The 20,028-nt window shown below is 41.4% G+C and overlaps 1 protein-coding gene across 1 annotated transcript in view; it reads left to right on the top strand.

Moving 5' to 3' along the window:
• Positions 1-6,757, top strand: part of CUNH12orf66 (chromosome unknown C12orf66 homolog) — a 10,948-nt gene extending 4,191 nt beyond the window's left edge. The window contains exon 3 of the mRNA XM_009281100.1: positions 3,984-6,757. Coding sequence (XP_009279375.1) covers positions 3,984-4,800 — 817 coding nt within the window. The 3' untranslated portion in view covers positions 4,801-6,757. The remainder of the gene's footprint in view (positions 1-3,983) is intronic.
• Positions 6,758-20,028: the final 13,271 nt, after the last annotated feature.

The raw sequence follows: 20,028 nt of genomic DNA, 5'->3' as shown, positions 1-20,028 counted from the left end.
GTACACCTAGGAAAAATTGGAATACTTCAGTGCTGCTTTCTGATATTTCAAATCTGAGCACTGCAGTTGACTCCCTTACTTTTTTAGGAATAACTTAGGCAAATTGTTACATAATTTTGCTATTTGAAAATCAAAACTAGTCTATATGATCTTGCTAGTGATTGTTTTGCAATTCTTGGTTTGTGAACCCTTACAGTACCAGGGTTGTTAGTCCAATGAAAAATGAAACTTACATATTTTTTCCTTGGTGCGATAAACATTAAAGAGTAAAGCGAGGTAAGTTGTTTTTGGGGGTTTTTTTGTTTTGTTTTTTTAAAGTTGATTTATGTTGTACACTAACCATTGCCATCTGTTCTGAGCATGTGCTGAGTCAACAGCACTGTTAAAAATCTGAAAACCAAAACTGATACTTTGATGAAGTGACTGGAGACTGTTATATATGAAATGTTTTACTACACTATTTAAATAAATTTCAGTGACATGTCTGCACTTTCAAGGCATTATTATAACCTCTTTAAGAAAATAAACAGTGTCTCCCTGGGAAAAATACTGATAATCTTGCTTTGGGTCAATGAGCAGTCTCTAAGATGGAGACATTCTAAGATGCTGTCAGAGCTAATTCAGTAGCTGCTGTGTGGTCCTCCCCAGTCATGTACAGAATATTTCTGAAAAAAGTGGGGATAATGATATCTTCCTTTAGTCCTTCCTTTCATTTCTTTGTATCTCAGGTCAGTTTCTGGGGGCTGTTACATTGATGTGTGCTGGCCAGAAGGCATTTCTGTTTCACAGTCTGTTGACCCTCTCAGGTGAAAGGTCAAATAAACTCATCCTTACTCAGTCTCTTCCCTCTGTCAATATATTCCTCACTTGTAGCTGAGGATGTGTGCCATTATTTCAGCCAACTGTGCTAAGGCCAGACAGGGCATCTGTTCTGTAGGTAGGTTCTGGCCTTCATTTCTTTTCTTTACATCTAAAAATAGCTGTTCAGATAATGTAGACTAAATAACTGCTTGCTGGTAAAGGAATGACAGAATTAGTTGACTGTCAACAATCAAGTCATATTGTCTGTATCTGAAAAAGCATTAACTCTTGAACAGTTTAAAGCTATTTTTTTAGTACTTATTGCTGACTTGTACACAGCCAACACTAGACATTTTCCTCTCTGTTTTTCTATAGAATACAGCTGGAGAAGTAACTTTTCCTGAATCTTTTAACTGTTTGTTTGGGTGGGATCTTAACTGAAATAATTAAAACAGCATCAGAAGCAGGATCCTTTAAAAGCTTATTATAAAATGAATAAGTAACTAGTAAACCTATTTTGATGTAATTATTTTTAAGTGTTAAATGTTTTTCATCTAGTAGCATTTTGTAAATGCGTGCATGTGTGATCTATGGAAGGAAATAAAGTTGTAGAAAAATGAGGCTTCTTCATAGTCTGCAAAACAAAACTCTAGCATCCCTCTGCTTTTGAGAATGATTAGGGGAAAAAAAAATCAATTTTCCAATGTGTTTTTAAGTTCTTAACATTCTGGCTTATTGAAATATCGTAAAAACCTGTCTGTATTATGCGATACTGAGCTCAGTCAGATGCTTCTGTGTTCTGAAAGTTAATTGCAGCAGATATACTCAGTGCATAGTTAGTTTACTCTGTTAGTTTACTCTGCAACTACATTACGCTTCTCAGCTGTGGCTGAGGTGTGTATTTTTGGATTAAAACAGTTTCGCAAATTCTGCTGTGCAGTGAAACATGAAAATAGCTATGAGCCATGAAGCAAAGTAGAAGTGGGAAGCCGTACATCATAATGTTAATCCAGGAGACTTGGAAGTGCTGCATTAGTAGGAATTTTTTAATTGCTTTTAAGGTTGAAGAATAACCTTCTTGGTCTGACTGCAGGTGTGTTGAATACACTGTGCTAAGTGTGCACTTGATGGGAATATTTGGAATAAATAATGTTGCATAATGCTTTTTCCCCCTTTCTAATACATGGCAACAAAACTGTTTTTCTGCTGAATACCAAACCCATTGGAAATATAATAATGTTGAGTGTGCACTTGATGGGAATATTTGGAATAAATAATGTTGCATAATGCTTTTTCCCCCTTTCTAATACATGGCAACAAAACTGTTTTTCTGCTGAATACCAAACCCATTGGAAATATAATGTTGACTGTTAGCAGAATATTATTTTTAATTGACTCTTGTTTGTTCAAAGAAATGTAAATATACTCTGGACTTCTCAGCTCACCAAAGTAGCCAGTAATCGCTGTATCTCTGCTATAGCAGGTAGATATGATGGTTGCTGACATGTACTGTGTACAGAAGGTGGCTGGTCACCCAACCTAGCCTGTTTGCAGGACATGGTGCATCAACTGATTTATGATATTCATAATTTCATTTTCCTGAAATAAATTTGGACTTACATCTTAATAGCAAATCCTTTCAAGACATGTATTGTGGCTGTCAAAAAAAGAGACGCTTAAAAATAGTGATAAAATTGTTAGACAATTTTCACAAGCCTAAGAATTAATGTTTTGGCAAGAGCTTGATGGAAAGCCAAAGAAAAAATAGAGAAGGGAGAGGGGATGAAAAGCCTAAAATTCTCATTCTCTCTTCCGGTCCACAACAAAATTAAGTGTTTTGGTTTTGAACCAAGCATTTCCAAAATTGATTATATATATTGTGTCCTGCAAGCTGAGGTGAATCGTGGAGTCACTTTCACTTTGTCTGAAGATGAGCTGTTATAGGTTGGAAGGATTCGGTATAAACTTCTTTGTTTTAAAGCAATAACAAGACCCAGGATATTTTTTCAGAAGTGAGGGGATAAATCTTTCTTTACTTAATTGGGAACCTCATCAAGTCTTGTCTTTGAACTATTGTTTGTTCTTTGTTGGAGACCTCTTTAAGAGTCCTAAATGCCTATTAGGGAACACATTTACTAAAAAGGCCACTTCTGTCTTTGCTGAAGACTCATTCTTTCTGAAGTTACGTATTAGCTTCTGTAACTGGAACAGTTTTGCACAGTTTGAATTAGGTATGTATTTATCGATGATGATGTTATAAATTTACAAGTAATTTGAGTATCAAGGGAAGGGAGGTAGGCTGCATCTGTCTTTTTTTTCCTGACGTTTAGAAAAAATAAAGTGAGAAGAGAAGGCTATAGAATGGATCTATAAAATTCCATTTCATCGAGATTTGTTCTGGTAGTAGGATCACTCTTGTGAGTAAGATGTGCAGTGGCGCTTCTACCTGGTAGATGAGGTGGTTTGTTTTTTTTTTTTATGTTAAATTGAGAGCTGATCTTGACCTGAATTTTTAGTGAGAGAGAAACTGGTTGTTACAGTGTCTTCATTGTGACATGATGAAATCCTGCCAAATGTTTTTCCCCTTCATTGCTTTTAGTACACCAAGGTTTGAAGTTTGAGACCTGGGTCATTCGTAAATACAGTTAATCATGGTTCTGTTGACTAAATTCCCATCACAATTTCAGTGTAAATTTAAAAAAAAAAAAAACCTCAGCTTGTTTTCCTCATAGCTTCTCTATACAAACGACAAATTTATAACATAATTCCTTTGATTTAACTAAATGTCTTACTGCTATTCCAGAACTATCAAGACATATTTTACCACCAGAAGGGATTTTAAATTGGAACAAAACCACCTGAATTTAAAGAGAAATGCTGTTATAGTAGTTCATGGATCAAGATAAACAGTGATTATTGTGGAACTGATCAAATATAACTCCCTTGCTTTGATAGAGGAATGTCTGACAGGTGTTTTTTTGTCAAATACCAAGTGCTATATGCTCATTAAAATACCCTAATTATGTTAAAAGAACCTTTTTTAAAAATTAAGAAGGTTATTTTTTGGTTTACACTTTGCTTTGATGTTTGGTCTTCTGTCTGTGAATTGACAAATTACTATCTGATTATTTCACTGTTGTATACAGCAGTTCTCATGTTTTGAATAATGTTATGTTTTCTAGATTTCATCATCCAATCCTCAGTCCTCTTGAAAGCAGTTTCCAGCTGGAAGTAGATGTGCTTGCACATCTCTTAAAGGCTCAGGCTCAGATCTCAGAGTGGAAGTTCCTTCCATCCCTGGTCAACTTGCACACTGCTCACACAAAACTACAGACTTGGGGCCAAATTTTTGAGAAACAGCGAGAGACCAAGAAGCATCTGTTCGGAGGGCAGTCTCAGAAGGCTGTACAACCTCCGCACCTCTTCCTCTGGCTGATGAAGCTCAAAAACATTCTCCTTGCCAAGTTTAGCTTTTACTTCCATGAGGCCCTTAGTCGACAAACAACAGCATCTGAAATGAAAACTTTGACTGCTAAAACAAATCCTGATTACTTTGGGAAAATTTCCAGCTTCATCCGGAAGTATGATGCTGTCAATGTTTCCTTAATTTTTGACAATCGTGGATCAGAGAGTTTTCAGGGACATGGTTATCATCATCCCCATTCTTACAGGGAAGCCCCCAAAGGAGTGGATCAGTACCCTGCAGTGGTGTCTCTGCCCAGCGACAGGCCTGTTATGCACTGGCCCAATGTAATCATGATTATGACTGATAGAACCTCTGACCTCAACAGTTTGGAGAAGGTTGTTCACTTCTACGATGACAAAGTCCAAAGCACGTACTTTCTGACTCGCCCCGAACCTCACTTTACCATTGTAGTTATTTTTGAGTCCAAGAAGTCAGAAAGGGACTATCATTTTATTTCTTTTCTCAATGAAATTTCACATTCCCTTAAGAACTCCAAAGCTTTTGCCAGCTTGAAGCCTGGATCCAAAGGGTAAAATGCAAACTACTTACAAGTTGTCAAGGCAGTATGCCAGCCTTGGGGGAGCTGTAGCTTTCAAGGATTACACAAATTCATGATTCTCAGAGTCTAATTAAAAAGGAACCATTATTTTTAATGTTTTTAAGTTCCTTTTTTTTTTTAAGCTAACAGACATCTGAAGAAAAGGATTTTTGGGCAGTACTCAGTGGGACAACTTAATTGAGGGGTGCTCAATGGCCACAGTACGACTTTTTTTGTGTTTTCAGTATGATTTATTTTTTTAGTCCACAACTTTGTTGTCTGTATCAGAAGGGAATATATGCACTTTATCTTAGTCTGATCATTGACTGACTTCTACAGAGTTTATTGAAAATGTGGTGAGGATGGAAGATACTGTCTTTTCAGAAAACTGCATTGCCTGACAGGAATTATTTCTGGGAACTATACACTGATAGCAGGGAATATTAAAAAAAGTGAACCTGCAAGAACAAATTTTAAATAAAAACCACAAGAATCACAAAAGGCACTATTGTTAATTACAACTTAGTTTTCAAATGGTTTAAAATGATAACTGAGGTCTCTGACACTCTCTGTTAAGTACCAGTCTCTATTCTGAACACCCTGTGTCATAAAGCTTTGTCATTGCTCCAGAACACAGGCTGGGGTGAGAAAAGCTGCAGCGTGGGCTGGAAGGCCAGTATTCACTGGAGTGTTGTGACATTGTGTGTCCGGTACCAGTCTTGGCTTGGATTAACTGGAGACAAGCTGAGGTTGAGCAGGTATTCTAGAAGGAACAGCTCCATGGCAAAAGCAGCAAAGGTCTTTTCAAATTGTGCTTTTGTCTGGCTACCTTTTAAAAAAAAAAAAAAAAAAAAAAAAACGGTGGTAGGAAATGCCAGTTGTAAATGAGTTATTTTCTAATTTGCTGTTAGGGTCAACCTGGATTTGTTTTCAGGTTTTTATAAGTATATAGTTTTTTCTTTCTGTTCAGTTTTAAATAATTTCACAATTAAGCCAAATAACTTTTGGAATTTGGATTTAAATATCTAGCCTATGCAGTACATTTACCTCATTCTAAAATTCTCTTTCACCACTAACTTCTATGCTCCAGGTTTGGAAAAAGTATGTTTTCTAGTTACCCTGAAAGTGCTTTATTTTGGAAATCAGTATTTCCAAATAAAATAAAAAGGTCAATTTGGCTGTACCTATAGCCTTATATTGCACGATTCTTCTGACCGTTAGCTATGCAGTTGTGCAAGCACTTTCATGGGAATTCAGGAGGACTGATATGGGTCTGCTGTATGATGTATGTCAATGTAGTAAAGTTAGATCCTTAGCCGACACTGTGTAAGGTATAACATCATCAGGTTTGTTTTAAAAGGGAGTTTAAGTCAAAACGTTGGTTTCTGTTAAGACTGAAATATAAGAGATACCATTGCAGACATGGCTTTTACTGATTCCCTTTCTCTCCCACAAAAGGTTATGGTAACTTGTCTTGCCTCTTGCTGCAAGTACTGATTTCTTTACAATCACATAAGCATGTTCTGTTCTTGAAATGTAAGCTCTGACTTTCCGCTTTGTGCCAAATAGAGCCATCCATGCTTTGCTATGTTTGTCTGTTGTGAGTATCTGTGCTACTGCCTTTCACCTGACGTCTTAGCCTGACTGCAGTACCTCTCTCAAAAGTTTACAGGCTGCTCTTTGCTACTGGAAAATAACAGGAGTTGCAAATATGCTAGCAACTGGAGGGCACCTGGTTGTAACAGCGTTACGCTTTGCAGCTTGAATTGCCCTTTTAACAGGACAAAGTTGCAAGTGACGGTATTGAGAGAGTTTGTGTGCTTCCCTCTGTGGGAGGGTGACCTTGTAATAACGTTGTACTACTGACTTCCTCAGCCTGAGTAACAGAAAAGAGGCTGTTGCCAGAACTGATTCCCAGTCTTCAGCAGCGTAATAAAGTGTTGCACAAATTCTGTCTGCCTCTACAGTATTTCCCCATTGTACTAGCTGTCTGCGGGAAGGGGGAGAGGAGGCTGGGGGAAGAGTCTGCATGTGGGTACAGACACCTTGCTCATTTCTGAGTTGCAGGGGGCACGTTGGAAGAGGTGAAGGAGAAATCTGCTGCCCTTTGGAGCAGACCAGCAGCTTTTACGGTTTGCTGAAATGGCTGGAGGTAGTTCCCAGTGTTTTTTATGGGAAGAAGAAAAGGAGACAACTCTCTTCCTGGTGGTTTGCTGCATGCTCTTGCTACTGTTTTTTGCAAGTAGTGTCTCTGGGAATGGGGAAGGGATGCTAGGTGATGTTTCTACGCAGGAGGAGGTGAGGCTTGCTTTGCCCCTTGTCAGTGGTGGGGTGGTTTGCTGCAGTTTTCTGTGGAGGCTCTTGGGGAAGCAGCCACAGGAGCCATTCAACTTGTGGGTAAGAATTTCTGAATATTTAGGCTGAAGGGACCCATAACCACTATCCCATGGTGTGAGAAGGGAGGGAATGGGAGAGATGTGCAGACAAACAGTGGGAGAGAACTGGGTGCTGGAGAGAGAAACTTTTGTGGAGCTGGCTCTGGGTTTCAGAGTCCTGTCCCCAAGGCTGTCCTTGTAAGATCTCAGCCTTAAATTAATACAAGGTGGGGAGCAGAAAATCCAGGCCGTAGGAAGTGGCTTGGATGAAAGCTGCAGGGGTGAAGCTGGAGAGAGGTAACTGCACTAGAATCGATATCAAATAGTTTTGCAGAGTTGAGGTGTGCTATGACCAAAAGCTAAGTGTGTGGGGGTGTGAGTATGTGTATGAGGAATGAATATTTGCAGATTTGTTAGCTCCATGCAGACTTAGGGCACGGTTTCTTATTTGGTGCTTTGGGGAGTTTACGTTTCAAATGACAGATGAGTTCTCTATGATGTAAAATTGGCTAGGGCGGTAATAAAAACCTGCGTAATTAAGGGGGGGAACATATATGTGGAGTAAGTAAAGGTGACCAGAAACTCAGTAACTGGAAAAAAAAGGTATTCATTATTAACTTCAGTACGGGAAAGATTGATCAGTGTCTTTACTGTAAGAATTGGAGAACAAATGCACTTTTGCCGAGCTGGGTGATATCCTGTCTGCCAGCTTTTCCTCTCCACCAATTTAGCGAAGCAAGATTGAATGTACTAATGTACTTTAAAAGTCTCGTATAAATGACTGCTTTAAATGCAAGATGTAACGGTGTTTATGATAACATAATGAAAGCCAATGCTGCCAGACATATTTAGAAGTTTTTAAAACGGGTACCTTGATTTGATATTCTTGGTACCACTCAGATTGCATAGAATAGCAACGTGGAAGCTTATCTTGTAGCAAATTTCATATACCTCATCACTTACTTGAGTCCATGAGGATTTTGGCAGAACGTTTAATTTAGTATCTTTTGCCTGGAAGTGAATTTGACAGCAAATGTATTCTCAGATTTCTTACATATTTTGTATTTGTGTCTTGTAAGCTGTTTTCTTTTACATGCGGTGTTTGGGTTTTTTTTTCTTGAATAAAACATCTTTTCTGTTCTCCCCCTTTGCATGAAGACATAACGCAGGGAGTGGAAACTATTAATATATTTTGTATTGTGCTGCAAAGGACTGCAATATATGCACAATGCACGTAATATTCAGGTTTTAATGATCTAAAAGTAACGTAAATTCCTGGTATCGATTTGAATACTAACACTCAGTGTTTATCTAATTCACTTTAAAAAAGAAAAAAAGTCTGTGCTATAAATGGAAATAATTTTATGGCATTCCCAGTTAATTATTGCTCTGGTCCACTCTTCATATATGAGCTTTTTGAGACACTTGTGATCATTCTAGTGATTGTTCTTTGTTTGACATCAGTTATCTGAGGCTTCCTTGCATACATGTCTACGACGCCTGCTGCAGCAGGTCAGCCTGCTGCCTTTTACTGCACTCGGTCCCGACCTTCTTGTAACCCAGCTTTGCTTAAGAAAATCAGCAATGCGCTATGCTTCATTCCTCAAGTCCTGTTTTTTGTCCCAATATCTACAACCCCTCATCTTGTAGTAAGAAGAGTGTGGCACAGTGTGGCTGGCCCTGGGCTTGCGGTTAGCTCTGTGATTGCTTCCAGAAGCGTTGGCACTAAGCTAACTAGCTTGGCTGAAATTTTGGTGTTTCTGCCCTGTTTTCTCCAGAAGTCCGCTTTTCAGACTCCCAGAGATACAAGCCAGCCCTGCCGGTGTGGACGCAGCCGAGGCCAAGCACTGCTTGTTTCCTCGGGCTCTGCCAGAGCCTCAAGAGTAGTAAGTCAGTGTCCTGCCTGCTGGGGACAACTGTTGTGCTGCTTAGCAGGGACGGCCTTTGGGCTGCGATTGTGTCAAGGCGGGAGCCGTTTATGGGAAAAGCAGGAGAGGCTCTGGAGACGAGAATGCTGACAAGGGGCGGCAATAGCGTAATGCTTCGCAGAGCAGGCACACGAAATAAAGGAGTCAAATGGAAGATGGAATTGGACTTTGATTTCCTTTTCCTGCTAGTGAAAGACTGATTTAAAGATAAAGTCTCCTTTGGAGCATAAAGGTAACGGATTCTTTTGCCATGAAATTGTTTAAGTACTCGATCATTTTCCTCCAGAAACTGCCTCTTTTCCTCTCTTGCGCATGTGTGGTTTTAACATATTGCCTGACTTATTTTTGTAATTGCTATGGAGCTTTTCTTGGAGAGCTTGCCTGTTTGAGTTCAGTGCACTCCTAACTTTCAACCTGGCGTTGCAGCTCCTGGGTTTGTGGTAGAATAACAGAGCTCTCCACCTTGCAGCTGGGACGTGACCGTGCCCTAGCTGTGCATGGCAGCAGTAAGAGTAGCAAAAGGCAGGAGAAGAGGAGGCAAGTCACTACATGATGGGCTGAGGTGGATGACAGCTCTGGAAAGGACAGGCAGGGAGAAAACAGATGCAAAAGGACTGCAATGCAGACAGACCGTGAGCAGAAGGTTTTCGTTTGCCCCTCTGCGTTGCTGGCCTAATTTTACAGCAATCTGTATAAATTTTATATCCTGCAAAAGCTGCGCTAGACCCCGCCTGTAGTTGCAGCTGCTGGTTTTATGTGACTACTTTAAAATAACTACACTATTTCCAGGGTGGCGGTGTTCAACCTTTAAGTACCAACAATCTTGGCAAAGCAGCTGTTTTTGGGCAGATGATTAAGACAGGCTTCGTTGTATCCCATTATTAGCTGGGATATGCTGCTATGATGTCACGAGCTAAGATCTGAAGCTTCAGAGCAGTGCAATGTCATGCTTTATTTGTGCAGCTCACTGCTGATCAGATAAAGTATTTAGTGGCACTAAATTTTTGGCTCTCTGGTGTATACATTGTTTGCTACAAAAGTACTGGGAGGTTTTTTAGTGCGTGCAAGTCGAATTCCTCAGGTTAAAGCCATAAAGAGCCAGCATCGCCATGATCCCGTACTGGGATGCACAACCTTGAACCGAGACCTTTAAGTTTCCTGTGGGGAGGATGATGTGGTCCTCATTCGTAGTGGTCAGAGGCAAAATGAGGGCCAGTGAGAGATGCTAAGGGATGCTGGGGGTGTCTGTTAAACTGAATTCCCAGCCTTTGACTTTGTCTTGGAGTTAGTCCTCTCTGGGAACACAAGTGGAGGAAACATTGTCTCCCACAGTATGGAATAGCCTGATGGTCTCTTAAGCATTTGCTTAGTAAAATGTCATACCTAGGTTCAATGTTGTCTTTGACCAGGGGAATCCAAGTCAACATCTCCCTCCTCTGCATGTTTACACAGATGTTCAGCAGAGCCTCCAGGTATTGCCCTGCTCTCTCAGGTGAGGAGCAGGCTTCCTCTCCCTGGCCCTGGGTCATTCTCTTGGCAAATGGGGGATGAGAGATTAAACTGCCTGAAGAGGAGAAACTAATCTATTTTTTGGGTGGGTGCAGTCATCACTGGGCTACTGTGTGAACAGCGGACAGTAGCGAAAGGACCCCCCTGCTTTCAGCAGGATCAGGGGTGGGTACTGCAGCCTGGGGTTACATGTTCTCCCATTGCACTTGCTGGGTCTGGTTCTTCTGTGACTGGGAGTGATGCTTCTCCAAGGACTGCCTGGCACTGCGTGAGACTCCATATCACCTAGAGGTAAAACTCTAGGAACATACAAGACTTAAAGAGTGAAAACTTGGGTTATGAGACCATGCTTTTCACCTGAGGGCTCTACATGAGACTTGTAGTGGGAGAGCTGAGGCTGCTTTTACCCCCAGCAGTACAGCCAACCCATGTCCCCACCCTGAGAGATGCCAGCACTTGTCAGAGGGGTTGGGAGCACTAACAGGTTTAGCCTTCTGCTTTTAATCTGACACTGCAAATCTGTCCAAATGATTTAAAAAAGTTGGCCGATTAAGTCCCATTCTAGGTGTGGAAGCCTTTTTGCAGAGGTCACCTCCGAGTAGAGTGCCTGGAGCTCTGCTGAAGACAAGACATGTAAGCCCAGTAAAAGTTATCTTCCCCTTCTCTTCATGCATCCCTGTCCAGAGAGAGCAAGAGCAAATGACTTTCAACTGCCATTGGCTAATAGGTTTTTGGGAAAAGCCTGTTCCTCATTTATTGTCACACAAGTGGGGAATTAGTGCGATGAATCAAGCCCCCACCCCAGCCTCCTAAGCAATTTATCTATGCTGTTTTGCCTGCAGATTCAATACACTTAGATGTAGTTGAACAGCCATTTCCACGCTGAAGTTATAATCTGCATGCAGGCTGGCTTTGCTTGGAGAGCTCCAAAATTTCATACGCTGAGTTTTCCCAAGCCAGCGGTTGCCTCAAGCCGGCTGACCTCTTGACTGCACCTCGCAGTGAGAAAAGCAGGAGGCATATTTCTGAAGTTGTGCATTACTCGCTCTCTATTAGGTATAAAAATAGATGGGCCTAAATCTTGGTCCAGCCTTGTGGGATTTGTGGCACTATCTCTTTTTTTTTTTGCTATTCCTGTAGACTGGAATGATACCCCAGATCCACTCATCCCTGAACACATAAGGGTTTCAATATCTAAATATGCCTTAGGTGCCTTAGGCCCATCTCCAGTTAGGAATGATTTGTTAAAATGATGGCTGCTAGATTAGGAATGGCTCATTCTAGATGTTTCTGACTGTACTTGTGTGAGAACAGTAAAAAAACCTAAACCACCACCACCTTATTGATACGTTTGTAGTATGTCTAAGAAGGAGGTGCGAGTCCAGAGACTGAACTGTCACAAGTTCTTGCCATATCTATCTTTAAAGCTGTCAACTGAAATGCCTTCAGGGGGCTAATAAGATAATAACATACTAAAAGCATAAGGTTCATGCTTCAGAGTGTAATTTGCTCACCAAGCACTGAGGAACTTATCCATCTGGAACGTTATTCTGCAACTGTGCGCTATAGGGACTTTATTATTTTATGCTTTTCATGGTAGCATTTTCTTAGGCACTTACTTTTATAAGTTATGTTTGAAACGAGCCAGAAATGGCTTTTTCCAAAGCTGCAGAGACTCAGAGACTGCAGGGCGTGGGCGTTGAATTCAACGCAGGTAAGCAAATTGCTGTTTGCAATTTTTGTACCATTTCTTAATGCATAAGATCAATATGTTAGACTACATTTTTGCTTCAGTAAAGCAAAAAAACTGCCACTAGAGGGTAGTGTTAATACAAAAAGAAAAAAGTCATTTTGGAATCGGTCTCCTTCCAGGATAAAATAAGTTATACTCTCCTACACGTTTATAAACATGGGATAGATTTTACTGCTCTAGTCAGATTTGTTTGAGTCTTGCTGGCTTTTTTCCCCGCCGAGTGATTTATGTAGTTCTGTTTCAGCTGTAAACAGCAATAGCAGGTATCCAGTTTCATACCTTAATGTATATATGAATACTGAAATGATGTTGTTTAATCTTCTTTGAGAGGGACTTTTTTATTGAATTGCAAAAAAAAACTTGTAAAAAAGCTTTTATGATTTTTCTATTGAAAACTACCCATTCACTTAAAATTGCATTCCATTTTAGAAAAGATGGTGGGTTTCTTTTTTCCTTCCTCCTTTGTCTTTTTTCCTTCCTAAACAGTGGGAGAACTAAATTATTTTTTACCAGGGCAGTGCAGTACGATCAAATGACTGTTAAAGTCCATTTAGGGAGCGTCAGGCTAGGGTTTAAGCCTAATGCAAAGTAAGAGGGTTTTGATAGTCTAATGTGGGCAAGAGCTACTGTGGTATATAACTATATGTGTATATATATGGTATAAACATATATATATATGGTATACGGTATATGGTGTATATATATGGTAGAACCATATGTTATATGTTTTTTATATGTATGTTATATATATGTTATATATTTTATATGGTTATATATATGTATGGATACCATACCAGCCAAAGTAAACCACACCAACCCTGAGCAGTGGAGGCCGAGGTGCAGGGACGGGGCGGTGCCGGGGCTGGGTGGCCGGTCCCGGGCTGGGTGGCTCAGGTGCCAGGGCTGCTGTTGCTGTGCTGCTTTGGGCCATCTTGAGCCCCACGAGACACTGCTGGGTGTGCTCGGGCGTGAGGGCTGTCGGCGGGTGCATGTGCAGCCCCACCGCTGCCCTTCGGCACCGAAATTGGGGGGTTTCACCGATGCTGCAGCCTGCATCAACCCCAAGGAGAACTTGCGGGAGACAGAGGAGGGGTGTGAGAAACGGAAGGAAAGTGGAGGGGATACAAGGGCCGAGGCAGCAGCAGGGACCTTGACCTCTCCCACCTGTCCCCCAAGAGGAGAACAAGCTAATTTCATGATTGATACACGCAGGGTCGATCCACAGGGCTCGGCAGGGGCGCAGGCTTGCTGCACCCAACAGCCAGGTGGGGACCGTGCCCCTGGGCCATGGGAAGGGGACCCCTGCCACAAACTGCTCCAAGCCCTCTATATCCTTCTATGCTGACTGCCAAGCTCGTGCATCACCCGTGCTTCACCCTCTGCCCCCAGGCTGGGTCTAAACCCAGTAATAATTGTATTTATTTTTCCTTCTTCCGTGTTGGAAGATAGCTGGATGAAAGACATTATCTGGCCACGAACTTTTGGGCTTTGATGTGATCTGAAAAGCGTTAGTGTGTGTTTCCCCTGCTGCTGTTTTACATCACCACGCATGATGACAACTTGGCCAGGGAGGCAGCGGTCCGGCCTGAGCTGGCGTATTAAAGTGATGATCGCATAGGTTTTGGTGGTGCACAGTAAACACATTCTTTCACCATGACGATGTTGAAATCGTGGCTCTTCAGAGGACAGGACGGTGCCTTTGAACTGATATTGCGACTGCGTGCGTGGGATGCAAATGCAGCGTGTAAAGCCACCCCATGGTGCGCTGGTTTAATAGAACAGATTTTCGATGACTCAATGGGAAGATGAAAATTTTCTACTCGCATTTAATCTTAGCCTTGTTAATTCCTTGGGGGCGGGGGGGGGGAAGCAACAGTAAAATGCACAAAATTAGCGCTCTGCTGATGAGATGGACTTGGTTTTGGAGAGCCCGTGGTGGCGAGGAGCTCGGCCAGCGGTGTGGGGCTGGGAAACGTGGAAGGAGGTTGGATTAAACTGCAAAGATGGGTTGGGGTGGGACCGGCTGCGGGGCAGAGCCAAGCGCCCAGCCATGGTGGTGGCTCCTCCTCATTGGCATGTTGGCCACTGTGCATGTGGTTAAAAACTAACGATGTTCAGCTGGTTACTATGGCAATGATGTAGCACGAGTTGTCATAGCGATGGAGCAGAATTTTTCATCAAGGTCCTGCAGGAGGGTGATGGATGCCATTTTGGGGGGCTCTGAACTTGACCGTTCGCCTCATATCTTCTTCCTTGGTAGAAACGCTTGCACCCACAGCAGGTGGTGAATGTACCTGTCCTTCCAGTACTGATACCTGGTTTTCTGCGTCCCGATGCTAAATTTTTCTTTCACATTTAGAAAGTTAAGAACAGCCCTGGTAAGCCGTAAGTTGCTAAGCCTAACCTTATTATGTGCACTATTATACAAGGTGTGTTAATAAAACATACTTCTGCTAGTGAGGCTGTTTCTAGACACTTCCTTAATCTTGTGCATGCTCTTCACCTCTGTATCTGCCCATAATGAAATTCAATAGGACATTAGGTGCCCATTTGACAAAATAATTTTAAGTTGATCTGAAATAAATTTTCCTCAAATACTCCCTTTTAGCGCAGAATAATGCATGTTCTGCCTTGAAAATACATCTAAAAAGATGCAGTTTTATTTAAATTGCCTTTGCTTTCTCCTCCTTCTCGGGCTTTAAGAGCAACGCACAATCTTTTTCCCTTACTCATGAGCTATGCATCAGTTCCTTCTTGTCAGGGTTTGTTTTGTATAGGTAATGAACAGGACAAGTGCACTGTATGTAAATTACATTGCTTTCAATGGTCCTTTCCTTAGGAGAGCTGGTGTAACTCCTGTTTTACCCCTATAGAAACCAAGAGCGTACCTGTCAGCTGTGTTTTTTTCAGTTGTGCAAGAAAGTAAACTCCTAGAGTGCAGGGTATATTTAACCATTTGGTTTTGTAAGGATAAAAATCTCATATTCAGCTTGGCTGAAGATGATGGCTATTTTTAAAAAACAAAACATTCCGCTCATAATCTGCTTTTAAAAATCCCTAAACCCTTCATTATACTTAAGTTTCTGCGCTAAACCATACACCTCAAAATGAAGCCTGAAAATAGCATTAGTGGTGTTTCACAAGGCATACATGCTGCTTAAATAAACTGTCATTTGCAGGCACCAGGGAGTCTGGGAAACAGAAAATCTGAATTTGGGGTGTACAACTTAATAGCAGCGAGATTTCATAAGTGTTTTCAATACTTCATTTTGTCCTGTGCTTTTTAGCAGGTAAGTCTAGGGTGTGCCAGCGGAACTGTATTTATTGCTGGGGAGCATAGGTACAATACTGGCCCAAAACCATGTTGGGATTTGTACCTGTACAGTGCTGGGTTGGAATCTAGGTTATGCTTGAGGCTGCGTAGCTTTGGATTTAGGAAAGTAATCTCAGCGGTATGTTTCAAGCCCTTTTTGCTTTAAGAACCTCTGATTGCTGTGTGCTTCAGCGTGCGACTAATATAAGGAACTCCGCTACAGTCGGCTACATGTGCTGGAGTGCTTGTTCTAGTTCCTCTAAACAAAGTCCAGCTTTTACAGCATCACTAAGACATCTACAAAATATAGTTTATTTTATTTTTTGCTTGTCCACAGTTTTGTAATTACTCCCATAAACGATGTTAAACTCATTGACCTAAGAAACTAAGTTTTCAGAAACTCACTGGGCTGTGTGGTACCCGTGTATTAATTTAAGCGCAAAAATGCAGCCTCTGGGTGAGGTAAACTCTCAGCTGCAAGCTGCTGGGAAGCAGTGAGGTACCGCTGTGTGCTGGTCCTGTTTTTCCAAACTTCCCTGGATATATCCAGTGGTTCCTGTTAAAGATGGGGTATGGAGCTACATGGACCTGTAGACAAACCTGGTGCAGCCTTTCTTGGTTGGCTTCTTAACACAGGCTTCCCAGAGCCATGAGTTTTACAAGAAGCTGTGTAAAATATTGGGAAGATGTTGTTCCAACTCATTAAAGATCTTGCAAATGTGACACCTCTGCTGTATCATCTTGTCTTCCTACCGTTTGTTGCTTTTCATACAAAATATTCTGTGCTTTTACTTGCTTGAATCTTTCAGGTGCTGGACTTAAATCCAGAGCCTGCTTGGGTTGTCCCATCGACACAAAAAAATAATCTCAAGGTGGGAGGCCTGTGCAGTGCCCATCTTGTTCTTCAGGTGTTGCATCAGCCCTGGAAGCCATTCAAAACCTCCCCAGATACTCCCTGCTCTCCGCTAGGATCTGCTCAATCTACTTTTGTTTGGGTTAATGCAAGTCCACGGTCATGGGGCAATTACAAATAAATGAAGTATGAAAGACTTCATAGAATCTTTATTTGGATATTTATTCAGGCATAAACTGTGATGTGAATTCAGCTGTGTCCCACATGGGGTGACGCCAGTGAATGAAGATTTGTAAACAGCATTATTGTTCTGCAGGTATATTATTGTGAGTGATTTTTGGCAAGTGACCTCAAGAAGTCTCATGGCACAGTGATTTTTTTTTTTTATCAGTCTTTCTGATGATAAAAGGAAACTGGCTTTTGAAATCATGAATAACTCTGGCATTACACTGGTATAGATTAGAAGATTTATGCCCAGACTTGTTGAGTACTCCCTCCCCTCTCCCTCCCAAATGAAAGACACAATATCTGTCACCGTATCTTGAAAGAGGTGGATTTAACTGTGTTCAGCTGCCGAAAACTTTAAAGCTCACTGAGATGAAGGATACTGTTTGAAGTCATGCTAGTAACTTCTTACAGTGGAGGCTGCTCACAGGATTAGAGGACGCGCAAGCCCGCTAATGAGTAAATTCGTCGTTTATGAGCACTGAGAGAACTTTTCAGTGATGTTAAACTAACACTACTAGATACAGTCAAACCCCTTGTCTTTTGCGAAAGTGTTTATTTACAGGGACAGCATTGGTTCAGAAACTTGTTCTCTTGCTAGAAGGAGGGTTTATGAAATGGCTGCAAGTATTTTAATAGGAAGCTCTGATGAGTGAGTGTTTGTCCTAGAGATTTTTTCAAAGATGTTCAACAAACAGTAGATGAGTGGAGGCAATTTTAAATAGCAGTAAAACTCCTCTGATATGTACATCACTGCTTCTTTACGTGGCAAGGAGTGTTGATGAGATGTTGCAGCATGCTACAAATAACTACTGAAAGAAATTGGCATTGCGGCCCAAACATTTTCCTTCCGTGAACCAAGTCAAGCAACAGACAACGTGCTCTCGATGCTCTGCATGAACGTACTGCAGAACACTGCTTGCTAAGATGCAAAGAAAGTCCAGGAGGGAGGAGAAGTCTGCATCCGCGTGAAGGTGACTGGGCTTGCTGGTGAGCTGGTTTTGATAGTGCACCGCATGAAAGAGGATTTCAGCTTGTGACATCGTCGCCTTCAGCCTTCCTAAATATGTAAATAAATGTATATCCACAGAACACTTGAGGAGTGTTGTCCCTACCTGATGGGTCTGGTGGCTGAGGAAAGATGTTAGGAAACTTTCCCAAAGCCTTGGGAGTAGGAAACCTCCTGTGCTCCAGGTTTGGGGTAGGGGTGTGAAACCAGTTTGTGTGTGCGTTCGTGTGCGTGTGTAACGGAGACTTGAAAGAGAAACCAAGAGCTATCGATCTTACCCTTGCAGGGATCCAAAAGTAATTGGTTGCACAATAAATGGGAAAAGTGAAAATTATGTTGTAGCAGTTTAATCAAGTGGCTGCTAAAAAAATCCCACCACATATGGGGGTTATTTCTCTATAAAAGACTCTAAGAGCTCACCAAGGGACACTTGATGTTAACAGATTAATTTAAAAGGAAGTGGTGTCAAAAAAGTAATGTTTGTGAGAAGTCAGTGGCTGCAGGACATTTACAAACCCTGAATGATTAACAGCTGGAGTTTAAAAGACCACGAGTTTCCATCCCTTCCCGTGGTGTTTGTGACCTGAAGGAAATGGGTAGGAAGGAGCTTTAGGTAGGTAAGAGCTGAGACTCTTGAGTTTGGGATAAGACTTGCCGCTAATAAGAGTGTTATGAAAGCCTCAATTTATATGACTTATATTTCACTGGGTGAACTACTTCTCCTCGGGGTCCTGCTGAGCAGAGGGCAGCCTGCGCTGCCGGAGGAAGGGAGGGCCGTCGTGTTTCAGTGTCCTCAGATCGCTGAGCCAAACTCCCTAAATAAAACATGCGGTTGCTAAATTTTTCATGTCTCTCTCAAATAAACGTTCTTAGTCTGACAGCTCTTCCTTTGCATTCTTAAATATTACTATTTTAATAGCAATATTTGCCCACCAACACCCCGGCTTGGAATTTGGTGTTTCCCCGTGTGCCCAGGGGGGTTCTGTGCACGAGGGAGCCGAGACATCCCAAAGCTGTTTGCCAGAACTGACCAGTAATTTTCCTGTAAGACGTTGTCCCATCAGGAAATGTTGCTTTGTGAAACCCAGGCTATTTCCTGAAGACATACTTCTTAGCAATATTTCATTCTAGAAAGAGCAGAAAGAAGTCTTTTGCGTATACTAAAGCAGAATTTTTTTATGTAAGATGTTACAATGAAATGCATTTATCCTAAAAGGATGAAAGAATTGCAGCAAAGCACTTCAATAAAAAACACTTCAAAAATTTAGTTTAGGAACAAGTTACAGAGATTCTTTTGTCCATTTTTATTACAGAAAATATAGTTAAGCTCGTAGAATTTGGTGTGAAAGGGAAAATCCTGTTGCAAGTACAACACAGCTTTGTTTTCTTTCTCTGCACTGCTTCACGTTTTGTTTTATGTCTTGTATTAATGAGGTGTTTGGCTGTGCAAGAAATAATGTTTTCTCAGTTTGTGGTTGACCTTTTGATTGCTTAAACTTATTTGCTGTATGATATCTTTACAGTCTGGCCTTCTGTAATTTATAACTTAGGTATAAAATACTTCATAAAGATGTAATGTAGAGTTAATATCTAATATATAGAATGAGAGATGCAGTTGACTGTAATTCTTGAGTCTCTTAAAGGACCGTGGGACCCACTGGCTTGGTATTTAAGTCTGGAAGAGAGGGTGTCACTTGTGAAATAGTTAGTCATATTTAAACAGAAGCCAGTCAGGGGCTGTTGGACAGTTTAGTTTAGGCCTTTTGGAGGGTTTTTCCCTCATAAAAATCCAAGCTGTCGGTGTATTTTGGAGCACAAGCCAATAGGCTTAAGTCCTATGTTTTTATATATATAGGTTAACTTGCTGGTTGCTGGGCTCTTGCTCGGTGCCACGGGTCGCACGGCCCGAACCCCAGCGCCCCCGCCATGAAATATGCATTCGGCTCTCCTTAAAAGGTAAACCCTACAGAAAACCCCCACAAATCGTGAGCAACTGTTATGAATTGAACCACGAATTTTTAATATTCAGATACCTTGAGGTACAAACGAGACCTTAAAATAAATTACTTTATATTTCATACTCTGAGTAGTGCATGTCATGATACACAAAGGGAACTGAAGTTTCCAAAGGACTCTCTGCTTTGGGTTAAACAGGGCAGTTTTACAAATAATCATCCCGGAGACAGGTTTGTACCAGATCTGTGCGTGGGGAAATAATCTGGCGGTGCCTTTCATTGCCTGCCCGTGCCTGGCGTCTC

Source organism: Aptenodytes forsteri, unplaced genomic scaffold, assembly GCF_000699145.1.
Source record: "Aptenodytes forsteri isolate BGI_AS27 unplaced genomic scaffold, ASM69914v1 Scaffold4, whole genome shotgun sequence".
In the NCBI taxonomy this organism is placed as follows: Eukaryota; Metazoa; Chordata; class Aves; order Sphenisciformes; family Spheniscidae; genus Aptenodytes; species Aptenodytes forsteri.
Note: the sequence above shows the minus strand (reverse complement) of the source record. Positions and strands in the feature narration are given on the sequence as shown.